The sequence below is a fragment of the Macaca mulatta genome, chromosome 10 (assembly GCF_049350105.2).
Source record: "Macaca mulatta isolate MMU2019108-1 chromosome 10, T2T-MMU8v2.0, whole genome shotgun sequence".
Lineage (NCBI taxonomy): Eukaryota > Metazoa > Chordata > Mammalia > Primates > Cercopithecidae > Macaca > Macaca mulatta.
The window spans coordinates 90,374,613-90,390,960 of NC_133415.1; the positions used below are offsets into that span (position 1 = coordinate 90,374,613).

General features: G+C 51.1%; 2 protein-coding genes and 1 long non-coding RNA gene across 10 annotated transcripts; 2 read left to right on the plus strand and 1 right to left on the minus strand.

The window, feature by feature from the left end:
* Positions 1–1,174: 1,174 nt before the first annotated feature.
* Positions 1,175–11,571, minus strand: BLCAP (BLCAP apoptosis inducing factor). 6 transcript variants are annotated; one of them, XM_015149022.3, is made up of 2 exons: positions 11,380–11,482; positions 1,175–3,106 (listed from the first exon to the last, which is right to left on the minus strand). In XM_015149022.3, exon 2 carries the CDS (start codon positions 2,928–2,930, stop codon positions 2,667–2,669), a length of 264 nt encoding a protein of 87 aa, XP_015004508.1. In that variant the 5' UTR covers positions 2,931–3,106; positions 11,380–11,482; the 3' UTR covers positions 1,175–2,666.
* Positions 5,009–7,461, plus strand: NNAT (neuronatin). Of its 3 annotated transcripts, none has more exons than XM_001091703.5 (3): positions 5,009–5,162; positions 6,128–6,208; positions 6,437–7,461. In XM_001091703.5, the coding sequence occupies exons 1-3, from the start codon at positions 5,091–5,093 to the stop codon at positions 6,527–6,529; spliced, it is 246 nt and encodes an 81-aa protein (XP_001091703.1). In that variant the 5' UTR covers positions 5,009–5,090; the 3' UTR covers positions 6,530–7,461. The 3 variants fall into 3 exon arrangements, with proteins under 3 accessions (XP_001091703.1, XP_028684241.1, XP_001091822.1); XM_028828408.2 differs by having other exon boundaries at positions 6,128–6,203; XM_001091822.5 differs by lacking the exon at positions 6,128–6,208.
* Positions 11,572–11,937: 366 nt separating the features above from the next.
* Positions 11,938–14,543, plus strand: LOC144332147 (uncharacterized). The gene is made up of 2 exons (XR_013399921.1): positions 11,938–12,525; positions 12,580–14,543. It is a non-coding gene; the product is annotated as an uncharacterized LOC144332147 (long non-coding RNA).
* The last annotated feature ends 1,805 nt before the right edge of the window (positions 14,544–16,348 follow it).

The following is a 16,348-nucleotide window of genomic DNA, read 5'->3' on the forward strand; positions in this document are numbered from 1 at the left end:
CATCCAGGTGTCGCCACAGGAGAGAAGGGACACAAAAGCCTTTTTTTGTTTGTTTGCTTTGTTTCTGGAATTTGCAGTTGTCTATTTTGTTAAGTCTTCCCACTAGGCTACACTCATGAGCTCCTGGAGAGTCAGGCCTGAGTCTTGCCCCTGAAATCCCCAGTAAGCCGAGTACAGGGTCTCAGTGTTTGTTGAACAAACCATCCTTTCCAGGTATGACTCCTCAGCTTGTCAAGACTTTGCAGAACCACGAAATCTATCCAGAAACACAGAAAAGAAGAATTCAGAGATAAAAGCACAAAAGAATCAGATAAGAAAATTACCCAGCAGATATGATCAACACAAGTTTGGTTTTTTGAAAATACCTCTAAAATAGACAAATCTTTGGCAAGTTTTGAATGAAGGAATAAAGTAACAATGGGCAGACTTAAGTGAACAGGAGAAAACCATACTCAATTTTATAGCAATAAATTTAAAGCCTAGGTAAAACAGGTGATCTTCTATGAAATTACCAAAGCCCTTCACGACTGTGACTAAATAAAATCTCACGATAGCCCTGTGCTTGGACAGGCAGTACTCCTACTATGCTTTCTAGAAGGAGATTCAGAGGTGAATACCCAGCACAGGACCTGACAAACTAGCCTACATTGCCTCAAAGGTCATGGCCATGGGAGCACGTGCCTATCTACAACATGGAACCACACCACTCTCGGCACTTCTAGCCATCACCTTACGTCCGGCTGATTGGACAGCCAATCTTATTTATTTTTCCACTTGAAATGCCATAAGGGGTTTCACTATTTTTACTTCAAAAGCAGCACCATAAAAATCCTTGATGATTAGAGCTCCAGCTGTCTTAAGTTGTTTGTCAAGGGATCGGTTACTCAAATCTCCTATGGAGGGAAACAATTTCAGGCGAGAAGCCATGGGAGCTGAGAAACGCAAATGTCTCATCTCTGAAAACTTTCAGACTCCCTCCTGTTCACCGCCTGTCCTGCCCCCTGCTCCCCCTCCCCCATCCCCACCATCTGCTCTCCAGAAAGCAGATCAAATTTTCGGGCTAAGGTACTCTGGCGCCAAGGACTCAGCCCCTCCATGCTTCCCCCTGCCCCCCACCAACTCCGAAATCCAACACCACGACCCAAATGGACTGCAGCCACATAAAACCACAAAGTAAAGTTTATAAAGCTTTATTAAACATTTCAAACAGCTGTGCAACGAACACACCAAATAAAAGCTCTAGAATAGCAGTCCAAACGTTTCACAAGTATGGCCTCACAGTCCCATTCCCTAGATGAACTGCCTCCAGTTCTGTTCTCTGCCTGGCCCATCTCTCTTTCTCCTCAGGCAAGACAGAGATGGATGGATCAGATTGAAAGGACAGGCATGCTGATCTCCAGTAGGCAGGGGCCAGGAGAAAGTCTCGTTTGCCAACACTTGTTACTGAAGCGCAGAAAAAGCAGCAAGTGACAGTCACACAGTCTTCCTGGGTATTCTTCATAATGTACAGTCTATATGCGCAGGAACGGAGAAGCCCCTGGCGGGAGGATGATGGCCACTGCTCCCCTGTCTTGTCTGAATCACCTCGGAGTCCAGTGTGCTGGTCACTCTGCAATCCCCATGCTAAATAAAAACTGTAGCGGCACCTACCATATATAGCTAGCTATTGCTAAACCTCAAAATCAGAACATGTTCGATAAAGCTTCTTTAAAAGGAATATACACATGTATTTGTACACACACACACGCACAGGGCACACCAAAAAATATCCAAACATCTATCAAGGGGATCATGGCTGTTATGAAACACAGGTACTCTCCCACTCACTCAGCTGGGGACTGCTAGAACTACGTGAACACACCATACTTCAATGCTGCAGAGCATGCACGGGAGACACAATGAGGCCCCCCTCCTTGGAACAGTTGAGAAAGGCAGGAGGAAGGGCAAAGGAAGTGAGGCTGGGCAGGAAAGCATGAGCCCAGACACCCAGGTGAAAGAGCAACATCTATCTGTTGCTTCCTTTCTTAAAAATGAAGCGGAGAAAATACTGAAGATTTGTGGACAACAAACAGTCAAGACATGTTTCTGTCTAGCCTGCTGAACAAGGAAAGAAGGATGAAAAAGCGAGGCTCTCGGGCGTCAGCAATCTCTTCAAATTTGAGATAAGTGCAAAAATGAGCCCTGTCTTGGACAGGTACTCCCCCAAAAAAAGGAAAAGGGTAGAAGAGAAGTAAAGGGAAACCAGGAGAGGGACTGAGTCAGTAACATTCTGGGAAGGAAGGAGACCCTGACAAGGAGGGATCACAGAGGTGACAATGAGACTGGCATTTTATCTGCCCCAGGTCACATTGGGGCGGTTGACCAGGATGGGCCCAGACTCCTCGCAGTAATGAGGCGAGGGGGGTGGTCATGCGGCCAGCCAGGACCTAGATGGGGACAGAACACACACAACCACAAGACCACCCACGACTATAGGACTTTACAATAAAAGCACCGGTCAGTGCCATTATTCACATTATAAGGATAAAACATCACAGGCCAAAAAGGCGCCGTCAGGAATGTGACACCCGCGAGGCTGCGGGATTTGAAACTCCAATGCTTTATGACCTATGTCAATGCCTCCCCTCCCGTCTTCTGCTTCCTTGAAAAGCTAACAGGGCAGGCCGTTAGGTGCCCACAACGCCGGGATCATGCGCCGATTCTGGAAGCGGTGAATCGGAGCAGTGGTACAGGAAACAGTTTCCCCAGCAGCTATAGCAGATAAGGAAAAGCGCTGCCAGGAAAACCAAGGCACAAATTGTGCAAGGCTTCCGTTCCAGGAGGAAGCTGAGCAGGTAGAAGCCCATGAACATGGAGTGGCTGAACCACAGGGCGGGGTTGAGGGGCTTGGGGATGAGGAGGACGGGCAGCAGCCACTGGAGGCAATACATGATCTCTGCCGGGCAGGGCCTTCACCAAGGCTGCCGGGCACCGCTGCAGGAACCGACCTAATGGGAGCCAGCGGGCGCAGGCGGCTGCCCTCCGCTTTCTTCAACCCTCACTCTCCAGGAGCTGAGCCGCTGTGCTCTCTGGCTGTCAGCCCGGGATCACCAAGGCAGCAGGGATCCTGAAGAGAAAAGTCAACACAACAGACAAACAGACAAAGAACAGACAGACAGACAAACACACATACAAAAAAAAAAAAAAAAAAAAAAACAGGAACAGAATGTATACTTATTTGGGAAAATGGATCATGGTTAACAACAGCAAATGTGAAATGCCCTTTCCTCCCTGCCCACCCGTGAAAGTTCTACTCCTCTCCAAGTCACTAATTCGGAAGCTTCCTGGGATGTCTCCCCGGGGCTTCTCCTGGGGCATCAGGGAGAGGGCTCTTTGGCACGGTTTCACACAGTGGACTGGCTTTGCCTGGGCCCTGCCCAGCAGAGATCATGTATCGCCTCCTGGGGCTGCAGCCCGTCCTCAAGGGGCCCAGACCTCACAATACCGCCCAGTGGTTGCCAAAGGACTACCAAGGGCTCCCTGCTGTGCCCCCACGTGGTAAGGACAGGGTTCTGTATCTAGCATCTCTCACAGCCATAGGTGCTCAGGCACTGAGTGCCGAGTTAAAGCTGTTAGCGGCGCACTGCCGGCCACCAGACCACAGGCAAAGGATACTGAGGCAGCTGCAGCCTCGAAATATTTTAAGATGGCAGCCTAGGCTAAGCTTGCCTTTTTCAAATAGCCCGGCGTCACTTTGCCAGAACCTGCCAACTTCTCCGAAAGTCAATGTAGAAAAAAAGTCACTATGCTACTTTGTCCAAACTGAAGTCGCTTGGATCATTACACCTCCATCTGCTGCTGGCACTGTACAGAACCTGACCTCTAGGAGCTTTTAACAAAAATTAATTTTCTATCCACAAAGGGGCAAATGCCAGTTGGCCCCTGGGCAAAAGGCAGCTTGCTGTAAAGAGGTGCTTTCGGCTGGCCACCGGTGCGCGGGGACCACACTCACAAACCGCATTCCGGTCTTCCCGTCTGCAAAATCTGCGTTGTGCGAGGGACCCACAAGACGGGCGGTCTGAAAGGGACCCGCCTCACTTGGAAATGGGGCTGCGGTAGCCACAACTCTCCGGTAGCGGTAGCGAAACCCTGTTCGGTGATCCAGCCGCCCAGCGCAACGGGTACAAAGAACCAGCGGCTAAGGCCGACCTACCAGGGCTTGGGGGAGGGGAGCGGAAGACAGAGGTCGAAACGACCTGTCCAGCAGAAAACTATCCCCGAGCATATTCCAACCACTTCTCCGTAGAGAGCTCATTCCTTCCGCGCATACGAAGGGCGCCAATCCTTCCTGTATCCCTCCCACAGATACTAGGTGACTACTGCTTTTGCGCCCAAAGCGCAGTGCCCTGGCTCAGCTCCCTACGGTAGCGACCTCCACCGCAGATCCTCATCTCCTCGCTAACGTAAGAGAGATGTAAAGAATCAGACGGGTTACGCGCTCAGGGACACTCATGAAGCAGAGGACCTGGGCTTAAAACTCATTCAGTATTAGGAAAAGAGCGCCGAGCATGGTTCTATTATGCCGAGGCTTCTGAAAGGGGCACCATTTTTTTTGCTCTATGGGGCAGATGACCCCTCCCTAATTTCTGTTTTTCCATCCATCCCCAAGGTAGGCTCTGGAGTGGCACCGGGGTCTGACCTCAAATTTGCAGGCCAGGGACTGGGGAGAAGGGCGCCACACTAAGAGACCTGCACCCCCATCCTCGCCTTGTACTCTATCCAGAGTCGTGGTACCCCTCCATTTTAAAGCAAAATCCAAAAGCAAGCACGGCGGAATCTTCTGGAAGGGGGCTAAGATGGAACTCAGGAGGCGGGGGTCGGTATGGAAAGAGCAGATGGATTATTTTTTTCCTCTCCTGGCGAATGAGGAGCGCCCCCAGCCACCCCTCCTCATAAACACCCCCCCAAGGCGCGCATGCGCACTTAAGTGGCGGGCGGGTACTTAAGGCGCGGCCACCTCGGCTGCGGCAGTGCGCCCAACAGCGGACTCCAAGACCAGCGGATCTCGGCAAACCCTCTCTCTCGACCACCCACCTACCACTCTCGGAACCATGGCGGCAGTGGCGGCAGCCTCGGCTGAACTGCTCATCATCGGCTGGTACATCTTCCGTGTGCTGCTGCAGGTAAGTGTGCCAGGGTTTCGGGTGGGAGAGGGTTCCCAACTCGCGCCCCCAGAACCCGCAAGACCGCGTCGCGATTGCCGCCTCCCAGACCGTCCTATTCCGATTGCCGCGATCCCTGCCTGCCAAAGTGCCGCTGCCGGCACCGCGCGCCCCCTGCCCATTCCCTGCGCTGTCCTCCTCGCGCTGACCCTCCCTAGTGCGCCCGCGCCTGCCCGGGAACAAAGACTCGGGGCGCGGCGGGCGACCGCTGCGGACGATCACCCAGGCTTTTAGCGACCAACGCGGTAAGAAAAACCCGCTACACCCGGACTCGACCCCAGGAGGGAGGCGGGGCACTACTGTGTTGCAAGACTTTACAGTTCGCAGAGTGAAAATTTTCCACCTTAAAAAATTGCGCATTGCGGAGATATTTTATTTAAAAAAACATATAGCGCTTGCGGGGGTGAAACAAAAAATAAGTTAGAAAAAGGCACTTCTCAGAAAAAATAAAAATTACTTCGCAAAAAAAACCCCAAACCAAACCAAAACAAAAAAAAACCCTACCACGAATTATAGAAAAAGTAGTTCACAGGAAAAGAGAAAGACGCGCATTGCAGGAAAAATAAATCGGAGAAAAGCACTTGGCAGAAAAAAAAATGCATTAGATTAAAAACGCACTGCAGAAAAAAATTAGACAAGGGAGCTAACAGAAATAAATGAATTGGGCAAAAACGCGTTCAAGAAAAAAATTAGAGAAAAAAGCCCCTCGAGAGAAAAATAGAAGGGGAAAAAGGCGCTTCCAAAAAAGGATAATTGCTTTACGAAAAAAAAAAAATCAAAAAGAGGCAAAAGCGCTTTGTGTAAAAAGAGATAAATCAAAAGAAAGCGCTTTGCCCATAAAACCATTTACCCTAAAAGCTCCCTTTGCAGGAAGAATTCCCTGCTAAAGGAATCCTTTGCCAAAGGAATCGCATATTTCCTTCAAGGTGTTCCTGGAATGCTGCATTTACTGGGTAGGATTCGCTTTTCGAAATCCTCCAGGGACACAGCCCATTGCGAGAAGTGAGGTATACCTAAGTTGTGGGTCCAATCAGCTTGCCGCCATGCAGCTCTCAGCACAGTTGGAAAAGCTCCAGCTGCCCTGACTCGTGGACAAGCTGCGCCCGCGCCCGCCTCTCCAGCCTACGCTGGATGGGCGGGCGGGGCAGGGGGTGGGGCGGGGGTGGGCACGGCAGCACCACAGACATGCTGTGGGTGCTCTCCACTAAGGGTGGGTCCTGGGTTTCTCGCCGCAGGTGTTCAGGTACTCCCTGCAGAAGCTGGCGTACACGGTGTCGCGGACCGGGCGGCAGGTGTTGGGGGAGCGCAGGCAGCGAGCCCCCAACTGAGGCCCCAGCTCCCAGCCCTGGGCGGCCGTATCATCAGGTGCTCCTGTGCATCTCAGCCAGCACGGGAGCCAGTGCCGCACAGGAATGGGGGGTCCCCTGTGCTCCCTCGCCAGAGGAGCACTTGGCAAGGTCAGTGAGGGGCCAGTAGACCCCTGGAGAAGCAGTACCGACAATGACGAAGATTCCAGATCCCTTCCCAACCCCTTTGCACCAGTCCCACCAAGGGGCAGGGTCGGGAGAGGAGGGGGGATAGGGGGAGCAGACCCCTGAGATTTGGGCATAGGCACCGCATTCTGATCTGGACAAAGTTGGGACAGCGCCATCCCAGCCCCGAAGCCAGGGCCATGCCAGCAGGCCCCACCATGGAGATCCAAACACCACACCAGCCAGCAGAATGGACGCTCTGACATCGCCAGCCGAAGCCCTGAATCTTGGTGCAGCACCAACCGCGTGCCTGTGTGGCGGGACTGGAGGGCACAGTTGAGGAAGGAGGGTGGTTAAGAAATACAGTGGGGCCCTCTTGCTGTCCCTTGCCTAGGGCACTTGCATTCCAGCCTTGCTGCATTTGCTCCCTCGATTCCCCTTTCCTCCTCACTGCCTCCCAAGCCCACCCTACTCCAAAATAATGTGTCACTTGATTTGGAACTATTCAAGCAGTAAAAGGAAATGAATCCCACCTTTACTAAAACACTTTCTCTGAATCCCCCTTGCCCCTCACTGATCTTGCTTTTCCCTGGTCTCACGCAGTTGTGGTCAATATTGTGGTAATCGCTAATTGTACTGATTGTTTAAGTGTGCATTAGTTGTGTCTCCCCAGCTAGATTGTAAGCTCCTGGAGGACAGGGACCACCTCTACAAAAAATAAAAAAAAGTACCTCCCCTGTCTCGCACAGTGTCCCAGGACCCTGCGGGGCAGTGGAGGCGCACCAAAACTTTGTCTCTTGTGATTTCTTTAGCGGCATCAACACACACTTCTAAGACTCAGCTGATGTGCCCATTGTGGAACAGGCACTCTGCTTGGGGGAGGGAGGAAAAGGAGGGCCATGAAAATTGCAATAAGCTGGGCCCCTCACACACCCAACCTCATCTCAATGCTGTCCTGTGATAAAGGACCATCATTCCCCACCCCCCCAACGAGAAAGGCTGACATCTTCACTTGTGGTCCGGGAATAAGGGACCACTTCCCCCTCCCCAAAGGGATAGGTGCTTTACTTGTGGTCTTAGGAGAAGGGGCCAAAGCAGGTAATCACTTTGGGAAAGATGAGAGGAGGGGAAAAAGGTGGCAGTAGCCCTCCAAAGAGGTACTAGGGACCAAGGGGGTGATTTCAGAACACAAAGCCTTACTCCAGGTCTCCATCCAGAAGCCCCAAGGAAATGAGTACTGGGCAGGGTAGACATTGGCTTAGACAATGAGTATGGGATAAGAGGTGCAGTGTGACACCTTCTCCACCCAGCTTAATGCTGCAGGCCCCATATCCACCAGGACCACTACAAAGACAATCTGCCTGGCCCTGCGACTCTGCAGGGTCTCCTGGCCCCACCTCATCCCAGAAACCTCTCTCCCCATCACTGGATTTCTGCTTTTCCCAGCACCAGCCTCCTTATTCTTAGGGATGCTTACCAGGTCCCTGGCCCTGGGCTCTCCCCTGCCATCATGTCAGGGTAGGCAGTGGGCTGGCTGCTCGGCCTCGGACTTGTCTTCCTCTCCCACTCCCCAGTGAGTCAGGGCTCTTTCTACACAGGGTCAGCTGACTGTCTCACCAAATGGCCCTGCCGCCTGTTCAGCCTTGTCTGGCTTTATGTGTCCCTGTCACCACACACCTGTTGCTGGGTCAACACCAAGGGAGGGAGTTGGAGGGCCATAAATCTCTCTTCCTGCCACTTCTTCGAATCCCTTAGTCACAGCTGTCACAAATACTTCTGGAGCACAAAGTACCTTGCCCCCTTAAGCCTGACCATGTTTCCTTCCCCTAAGCAAGCCCCCCAGTCACCAGCACCTCTAAAGGCATCTAAAACTTCATTCGGTATCAGAGAATTATAGGGGTCGGGAGGTGCAGATTCCAGTTCTGGTCTTGGCTTTGCCATCAATCAGCCTAGGGAACCTGGACATGTCACCTTATACCCTTCATCTTCAGTTTCCCTCTCTAAGAAGGCCTCTGAGATGCCAGTGAACCCTAACATGCTAGAAACTGTCGTCGCAGTGGCAATCAGGACTCATCAGGACTCGGAGAGGATGTGCAATCTGAGACTTCATCCTTCTTAGGCTGGGTGGCTATAGCTGCTACCATAGCCTGAAGGTGAGGCAGGTCTCCTCTCACCCCAGTGTGACTCATCAGCAGGCAATGCCCACACCTCCTCCCTTCTGAACCCCTATCTTGGCAGGCCTCAGAACTGGGAGTTTCTGTGGTTTTCCACACTAAACCCACAGAATCATGAACATACCAACATGTGTTCTCAATGAAGGCTAACCCTCCCTTTGGAGCTTTTGAGGGGTATGCCCATAGCCCCACTGCCCCTGATGCTCTAACCTTAGCCCAAGGGACAAGGTAGATTTCAGGGAGGTGGACCAAAGCAGCATGGTAAGAGCTGGCTGCTCTGGACACAGCACCTCCTGTGCCCCCACTTAGAAGACAAGAGGCTGCTTGTAGCCCCAGAGTTTTCCATATCATCTTGGCAAAGCCCTTTTCCTCCATCCATCCATCAGCAGGGTTGTGAGTGTGACAAGGTGAGATGACAGATTTCCAGGCAAGGGCTGCCCTGGTGGCCTGCACCTGCATGTGTGGGCTTCAATGTGCAATGTCCACTCCCCGTTTGCATCCTCCACCCACAAAACCTCATGTTCTGGCAGCAAACAACCCACCAGAGAAGACAATGCATTCACTTTCCATCCAGTGCAATGCCAAGCAATGCTTAGATGGTCCAAACACACCTTGTTTATAAAATTTTTTCCACAAACTATACCATTAAACATTTTATTCTGATAGAGAGCAATGGGAAGAATTGAAAATGCCTAGTATTTTATTGCACAGCCCTTAGTCACAGTGCTGAATGCCCCCTTTGCCTAAACTGTCATTGCTCCCAGAAGATTTTGCCCCCCACAAGGCCAAGGACAGAGCAGATCAATTGGGAAGGAGTTGAGAATGGCTCTGTGGGACCCCAGCAACAGGTGAGAGACCCTTGAGACTAATGCTCCAGGATGTTAAGTTTCTTAGCCTAACCAGCTGAAGTCCAGAGGTGGCAGGTTTAGGTACCATGACTTTTAGGGGTACAGGGTGCTATGTGACACTGTTACCTTTATCTGTGGAATATTTGCATTGTCAGTGAACGAAGGAATGTCTGCTGTCAGGGAAGGGCAGGGGCAAGTTCCTTGAGCTTGGGCAACAGATAACTGTTGGATCGGGGAGCAGGTCTGCTGTGAGTCATTTACTAGATATCTATTTTGAAATGTGTATCTCCTCAGGAGCCAACACCCCAAAGGGAGATTCTGAATTTGCAGTTAACTCCCTCTCCCCCGCGCCCCCACCAGAGATTTAAACGTGTGCACTCATGCACATACACAAAACACTAGTCAAACAACAATCTCTTTTCCCTTGGTGACCTCTGACTTCCTCTATATGCCCCAGAGACATGTTGTCACCATCTTCCCTGGGAATGATCCTGTTTATCCTCCCCTCCCCCACTTGCCCTCCCACAGGGCCCATGCCCCAGCAGGATCCAGATTCCTGAGCATTTCCAGAGCAGGAAGTCAGAGAGGCAGGCAACGCATGGTTCTTGGTATATCGCACAGGGACAGGCTTGAAATGGAATGCATGTGTTTCAAAGATAGGAGAACAACAACAAAAAAAGACAGCCTAACCCAGATTCCTCTTTGAAACAACATATTACAGATTAAAGGTTAAACTGGTTTTGGCAGCAACTCTAATAAGACCAATTTCAGATATGGAATTGACCTGGTCACTGGAAACCGACCAGGCTTCCCGTGATCAAATCTTTTAACAGATTTGCTTGACATTAATTAGTCTCTGATTTAAAACAAACAAGCAAACAAGATCTAACACTTTGGGCATTAGCACTTAAACTGGAACTTTTTTTTGGTCCCAGCTTTGGTGTTGCCGTCCAGAAGGCTGACGGGATGACTGGACCATGTCAGGCAAGGCAGAGAAGCCGTCCCCAACACACCAGTTCCCTGAAAGGGATAAAGACGATCCAAACCTATAAAGAGAAAGGCTGTTTCTTTCCGAGGACAGACCCCAGTCTCCCAACATTTAGCGCTGAAATGGGACACGAAGACCTGGAAGGAAACTAAAGGAGATTTGGAAAGGGGAAGGAAAAAGCAACTGTCTCCCATCCCCCATGCTTCCTTTCCAGGACATTAGTGTGCCAGGCATTCCGTTCTTTCAGCTGCCCTTGAGGGCCACTCCCCACGTCTATAGAAGGAAAACGAAGGGGTGTCCACCCTTAGATGTAAAGTTGGAGGGAGTAAGAAGCGCCCGCGACTCTTAGCAGAGCGTCAACCTATCACCCCAGACACCTAAGCGGGGCCTCGAGCGGGAGACCCTCTCTCCCCTCACCCCCACGTCCCCCGCCCCGGCCAAAAAAAAGCAACTAAAGTAACTACACTGATGGGGACAGAGTGACAGGCCTCTCACAAGCTGGGCACCCTGCGTGGAACCCGGGGCCGCAGAGATGGTGGTCGCGCTCCCCAGCCCCGTGCCCCGGCTCTGCCTGCCTCATCCTGCAAGGACACTGACCTTGGACAAGGCCGGAGCGAGCACCCAGGAGTACTGTGACCACCCCCGGGCTGGAAAGGGACCCCCAAGGCCCAGGTTAGGTCCAATCACAGCAATCACCTGAAGCCGGACAGGGGCGCCCTCCCTTCCCGGGGGTATGCGGATGGAAAACCCCAGTGACGGGGACCGGGCGACGCCTAAGGTGACCCAGAAGGGACAATATGGCGGCGCGGCCGCATGGAGGGCCTCTCATCCCGCCCCAAGCAGGTTGACGCCACGGTACCTGCAAGCCCTGCCATGGCGCCGCCGCCACTGTCGCCGTCTGCCGCAGCCTGCCTCCACCTCAGCTCGCCACGGACGCCGCAGGAAGCCGGGGAGACGCCCCCTTCGTCTTCTAGTGGAGCCGGCCGAGGACCCATCCTGGAATCGGGCTGCCTACCACAGACGCCTGATCACACGGCCCGAAGAGGGGAGCTCACCCTCGCCCCATCTCCCCTAAATATCAGCCACAGGCCACCTTTGAGTCCTTTGTACGCACTTTTACAAAATTCTGGGAGCGCCGAGGTCCTCAAGCCCTAATAATTTTTATCAGGCGCAGTGTGGACAGCCCCGAAGCGCTGCCGGGTCCCCTCATGCATATGCAGCAAATTGTGATCTTTACTTCGTGAGCGCGGGGCGGGCCGGGTTGTGTTCCTCTGGGTGAACCCGCTTAGTTCTTCCCCGCGCGGACGGTCCGGGGACTCGGGGAAAACCTTCTCGTGGCTCAAAGTCCACCCCCTCCCTAGCGTTTCATCATGCAGCCAGGGCTCAGGAGCTGAGAGAGCCGGGCTCAGAACTTGGAACTGCCTTGGGTCAGGCCCCGGCTCCCCAACTTGCCCAGTATCTTGGGCGAGGGAGCCTCTCCCCCGCCCCTACCCGGCTTCTGATGAAATGCCCACCTTACGGCTTTTATGGGGCTTGAATGAGTTCGTGTAGTCATTTATTAGCTAATTAAGCGTATTCCTTGGGCGCTTACTGTACCCAAGCTCAGTGCTAAGGGCAAGTAGAGTGGGTGTCCTGGGTCTGTTCCTGACCTCAAGGCGCTGCCAGTCTAATGGCGGGTAGGCGGGGAGACAGTCATATAATCACTGTATATTAGTGACTTGAATCAATACATAATTACACATCATGGGAAGTGCTGTGAGAAGAAGTAGAGAGTGTTAGGAGAAATTAATGGAGTCCTAATGTAGGGAGAGGGTGGAACCTCTTTGGGAAGATGGCATTTAGGTTGAGAAACCAAGGACGATTAGGGCAAGAGTGAGAGGGGAAGATGGCATTTAGGTTGAGAAACCAAGGACGATTAGGGCAAGAGTGAGAGGGGAAATGTTCTAGACAGAAAGAACATTTGTCCCAGATGTGGAGCTGGGAAGGGGCAGGGTTAGGGTGAGGTGAGCACCAAAGAAGACAGGTCAGCTGTATACTGTATTTGGCTTTTCTCTTGAGAGTTAGGGGAAGCCATTTTCATCAGGAAAAGGATAGCAAATTTGGATTTCTGAAAGGCCACCCAGACCGCATGGCTTGGAAAGCACTCAGGAGTGGGTGTAGGCAGACCAGTTAGGAGGTGGTTGCAGCTTTCCAGACAAAAGCTAATGCTGACTCAGACAGGGTGGTGGCTTGGGGAGGTGAAGGAAAGGATGGAAGACTGGACGTGGGTGGATGTGGAGGCATTGGCAATAACTCCTCACTGGGTTTTAGCCTTGAGTAAATGAAAGGGTAAAAGAGTCCTTGGCCAAGACAATGAAGGCTGAAAGAGGAATAGACTGAGGGGGAAGATCACATTCGGCTTTGAGAAGTTAGGTTTGAAATGCCTGGGCAACATGCAGGCAGAGAGGGTGAGTAGGCAGGTTTATGTGACACAGGAGCTCTGAACGGAGTCTGGGGCTGGAAATACATATTTAGGGGCCATCAACACAGAGGTCATGGTGCTGGGTTAGAACTCAAGGGAAAGAAGGTGGAGAGAAAAGTGGGCAGAAGAGGAGGATCCAGGAAAGGAGACTGAGAGGCAGTGGCCAGTGGGGTAGAAAGAGGACCAAGTGAGTGTGGGTCCTAGAGAGGAGGTTTCAGGAAGGAGGGAGTGCTCAGTGGGACTGATGCTGTAGAGGACAGAAATGGAGTGGTAGGGGTTTGGGAATAAAGGTTGGTGGACTGTATCTTTTATGTTGCAAGTTAAACACACAACTACATCAATTGGCTTTAAAAAGTAGTCTGTCACTCAGTGGCTAGGCAGTGTCAGCAAGGCCCGAGGTTCATTTTATCTTCTGTCCTTGTGCTGGTTTCACGCTCATGGTCACAAGATGGCTATCCACTTCCTGGGGTCACATCCAAAGCAAGGAGATGTCCATTTCTCCTCTAGCTGAGACTCCAACAGGCCTGAATGTGGCCTCCCACCATCCTGCTGCTTACAGGCTAAAGGGTCAATGCATCCATGGCAGCCACACCCAGTATCCAACACTGAATGACAAGAGGAGTCTTGTAGTGGAAGCCCTTGTTCAGAAAAAGAGAAAGCTGGCTTTGCGGATGCCGCCAGGATCCCCATACTATTAGCCACGTCCACCGTGTTGTTCGACATCACTGTCAACGGCGAGCCCTTGGGCTGCTTCTCCTTCAAGCTGTTTGCAGACGAAATTCCAAAGACAGCAGAAAACTTACATGCTCTGAGCACTGGAGAGAAAGGATTTGGTTATAAGGCTTCCTGCTGTCACCGAATTATTCCAGGGTTTATATGTCAGGGTGGTGACTTCACATGCCATAATGGCACTGGTGGCAAGTCCATCTATGAGGAGAAATTTGATGATGAGAACTTCATCCTAAAGCATACAGGTCCTGGCATCTTGTCCATGGCAAATGCTGGACCCAACACAAAAGGTTCCCAGTTTATCATCTGCACTGCCAAGACTGAGTGGTTGGATGGCAAGCATGTGGTCTTTGGCAAGGTGAAAGAAGGCATGAAGATTATGGAGGCCATGGAGCACTTTGGGTCCAGGAATGGCAAGACCAGCAAGAAGATCACCATTGCTGACTGTGGACAACTCCAATAAGTTTGACTTGTGTTTTATCTTCACCACCAGACCATTCCTTCTGTAGCTCAGGAGAGCACCCTCCTATTTGCTTGCAGTATCCTAGAATCTTTGTGCTCTCACTGCAGTTCCCTTTGGGTTTCATGTTTTCTTTGTTCCCTTCCATGCCTAGGTGGATTGCAGAGTTTTTGATTATGAAATAAAAACTAAATAACAACAACAAAAAAAGAGAGCTGAATGTTGAGAGGCTATGGAGCAACAAATTCTTGCACAGTGCTGACAGCAGAGGAAATTGGTACAGCTCCTTTGGAAACTGATAGTATCTACAAAATCTAAACATACACCTATGCTGTGATCTAGGATTTCCACTCCTAGGTATATACCCGAGAGAAATGAGTGCCTATGTCTACATGAAGACTTGTGCAAGAATGTTCATAGCAGACTTATTCATAGCTCAAATTAGAAATGGTTCAATGTCCATCACTGGAGAATGGATAAATTGTGGCATGTTCATGCAATGGAATACTGTGTTTTATGTATAAAAGAGCAAACTACTGTTACATGTAATAACACCAATTAATCTCACATATAGTATGTGGACTAAAAGAAGCCAGATACAAAACAGTATATGCCATATTAATCCATTCATGTAAAGCTCAACTAATCTATAGGGTTAGAAATCAAAATGGCAGTTATCTGGGTCAGGTCGCGAGTAGGGATGGGAAAGGAGCAAGAGGAGCTTTTCTGGCGTGCTGGAAGGATTATATCTTCTTCTGGCTGGTGATTACATAAGTGAAAATTCAAGTAAAAATTCACCATAAGACTAGGGGAGGCGGAGGCTGCAGTGAGCCAAGATCATGCCACTGCTCTCCAGCCTGGGTGACAGAATGAGACCCTGTCTTGCGGGGAGAATGGGGGGGGGGAGTGCGGGGAAGAAAGAAAAAAGACTGGGGGCTTTATGTACTTTATGTATGTTCTAACTCAAGAAAAATAGAAGAAAGGGGCCAGGAGTGGTGGCTCACTCCTGTAATCCCAGCACTTTGGGAGGCCAAGGCAGGCGGATCATGAGGTCAGGAGTTTGAGACCAGCCTGGCCAACATGGTGAAACCCCGTCTCTACTAAAAATATTAAAAATAGCTGGGTGTGGTGGCATGTGCCTGTAATCCCAGCTACCCAAGAGGCTGAGAATCCCTTGACCCTGGGAGGCGGAGGTTGCAGTGAGCCGAGATCGCACCACTGCACTCCAGCCTGGGCAACAGAGCGAGATTCCATCTCAAAAACAAAAACAAGAAAAACAGAAGAAAGGAAGGGGTGCTGCCATCCCATGGAATGTGGCATGCTGCTAAACAAGGATCAGGTCTGTTTTGCGGGGACACCACCTTCCAGTAACTTCAGGCTGAATGTTAGTATGTACAAGGCCTCAGAGGCCAACCCTTTCTCCCTGGGGCTCAGAAAACTGGGGAAGCTGAGGCAGGGTTTCTAATGCACATGGAATTTGCTCCCGCTCAGCTGAACCCTTTCCCCTCTACCCTCAAGATTACTCTACCTTCCCAGCTCAGTTCCAGGCTGTGGAAACACCACCAATACCAGCTCTGACTTGAGGGACCTGGAAGGTCATTCTGCCCTAAAATTTTGCTGAGACGAACTCAACTTCCTACCAAGACTTCCCCAACTTGCTCCCACCCACCAGACACCTGGAGTCACCCATGACTCCTGCTCCCTCTTGCTCCATACACCTCAACTCTTGCCCATTGCACCTGAATTTTCTTTAGGCCTTCTCTGTCCTCACTGCCACCAAAGTTTGGTCCAAGCCACCATCCCTTCTCCCCTGAACCCTGCAGCAACCTCCTCACTGGTCTCTCTGTTGCCTGTCTCACCCAGAACCTTCATCTTCCACCCAGGATGATCTTTTTTTTTTTTTTTTTTTTTTTTTTTGAGATGAAGTCTTACTCTGTTGCCCAGGCTGGAGTGCAGTGGTGCAATCTCAGCTCACTGTGACCTCTGCTTCCCAGGTTCAAGCGATCCTCCCGCCT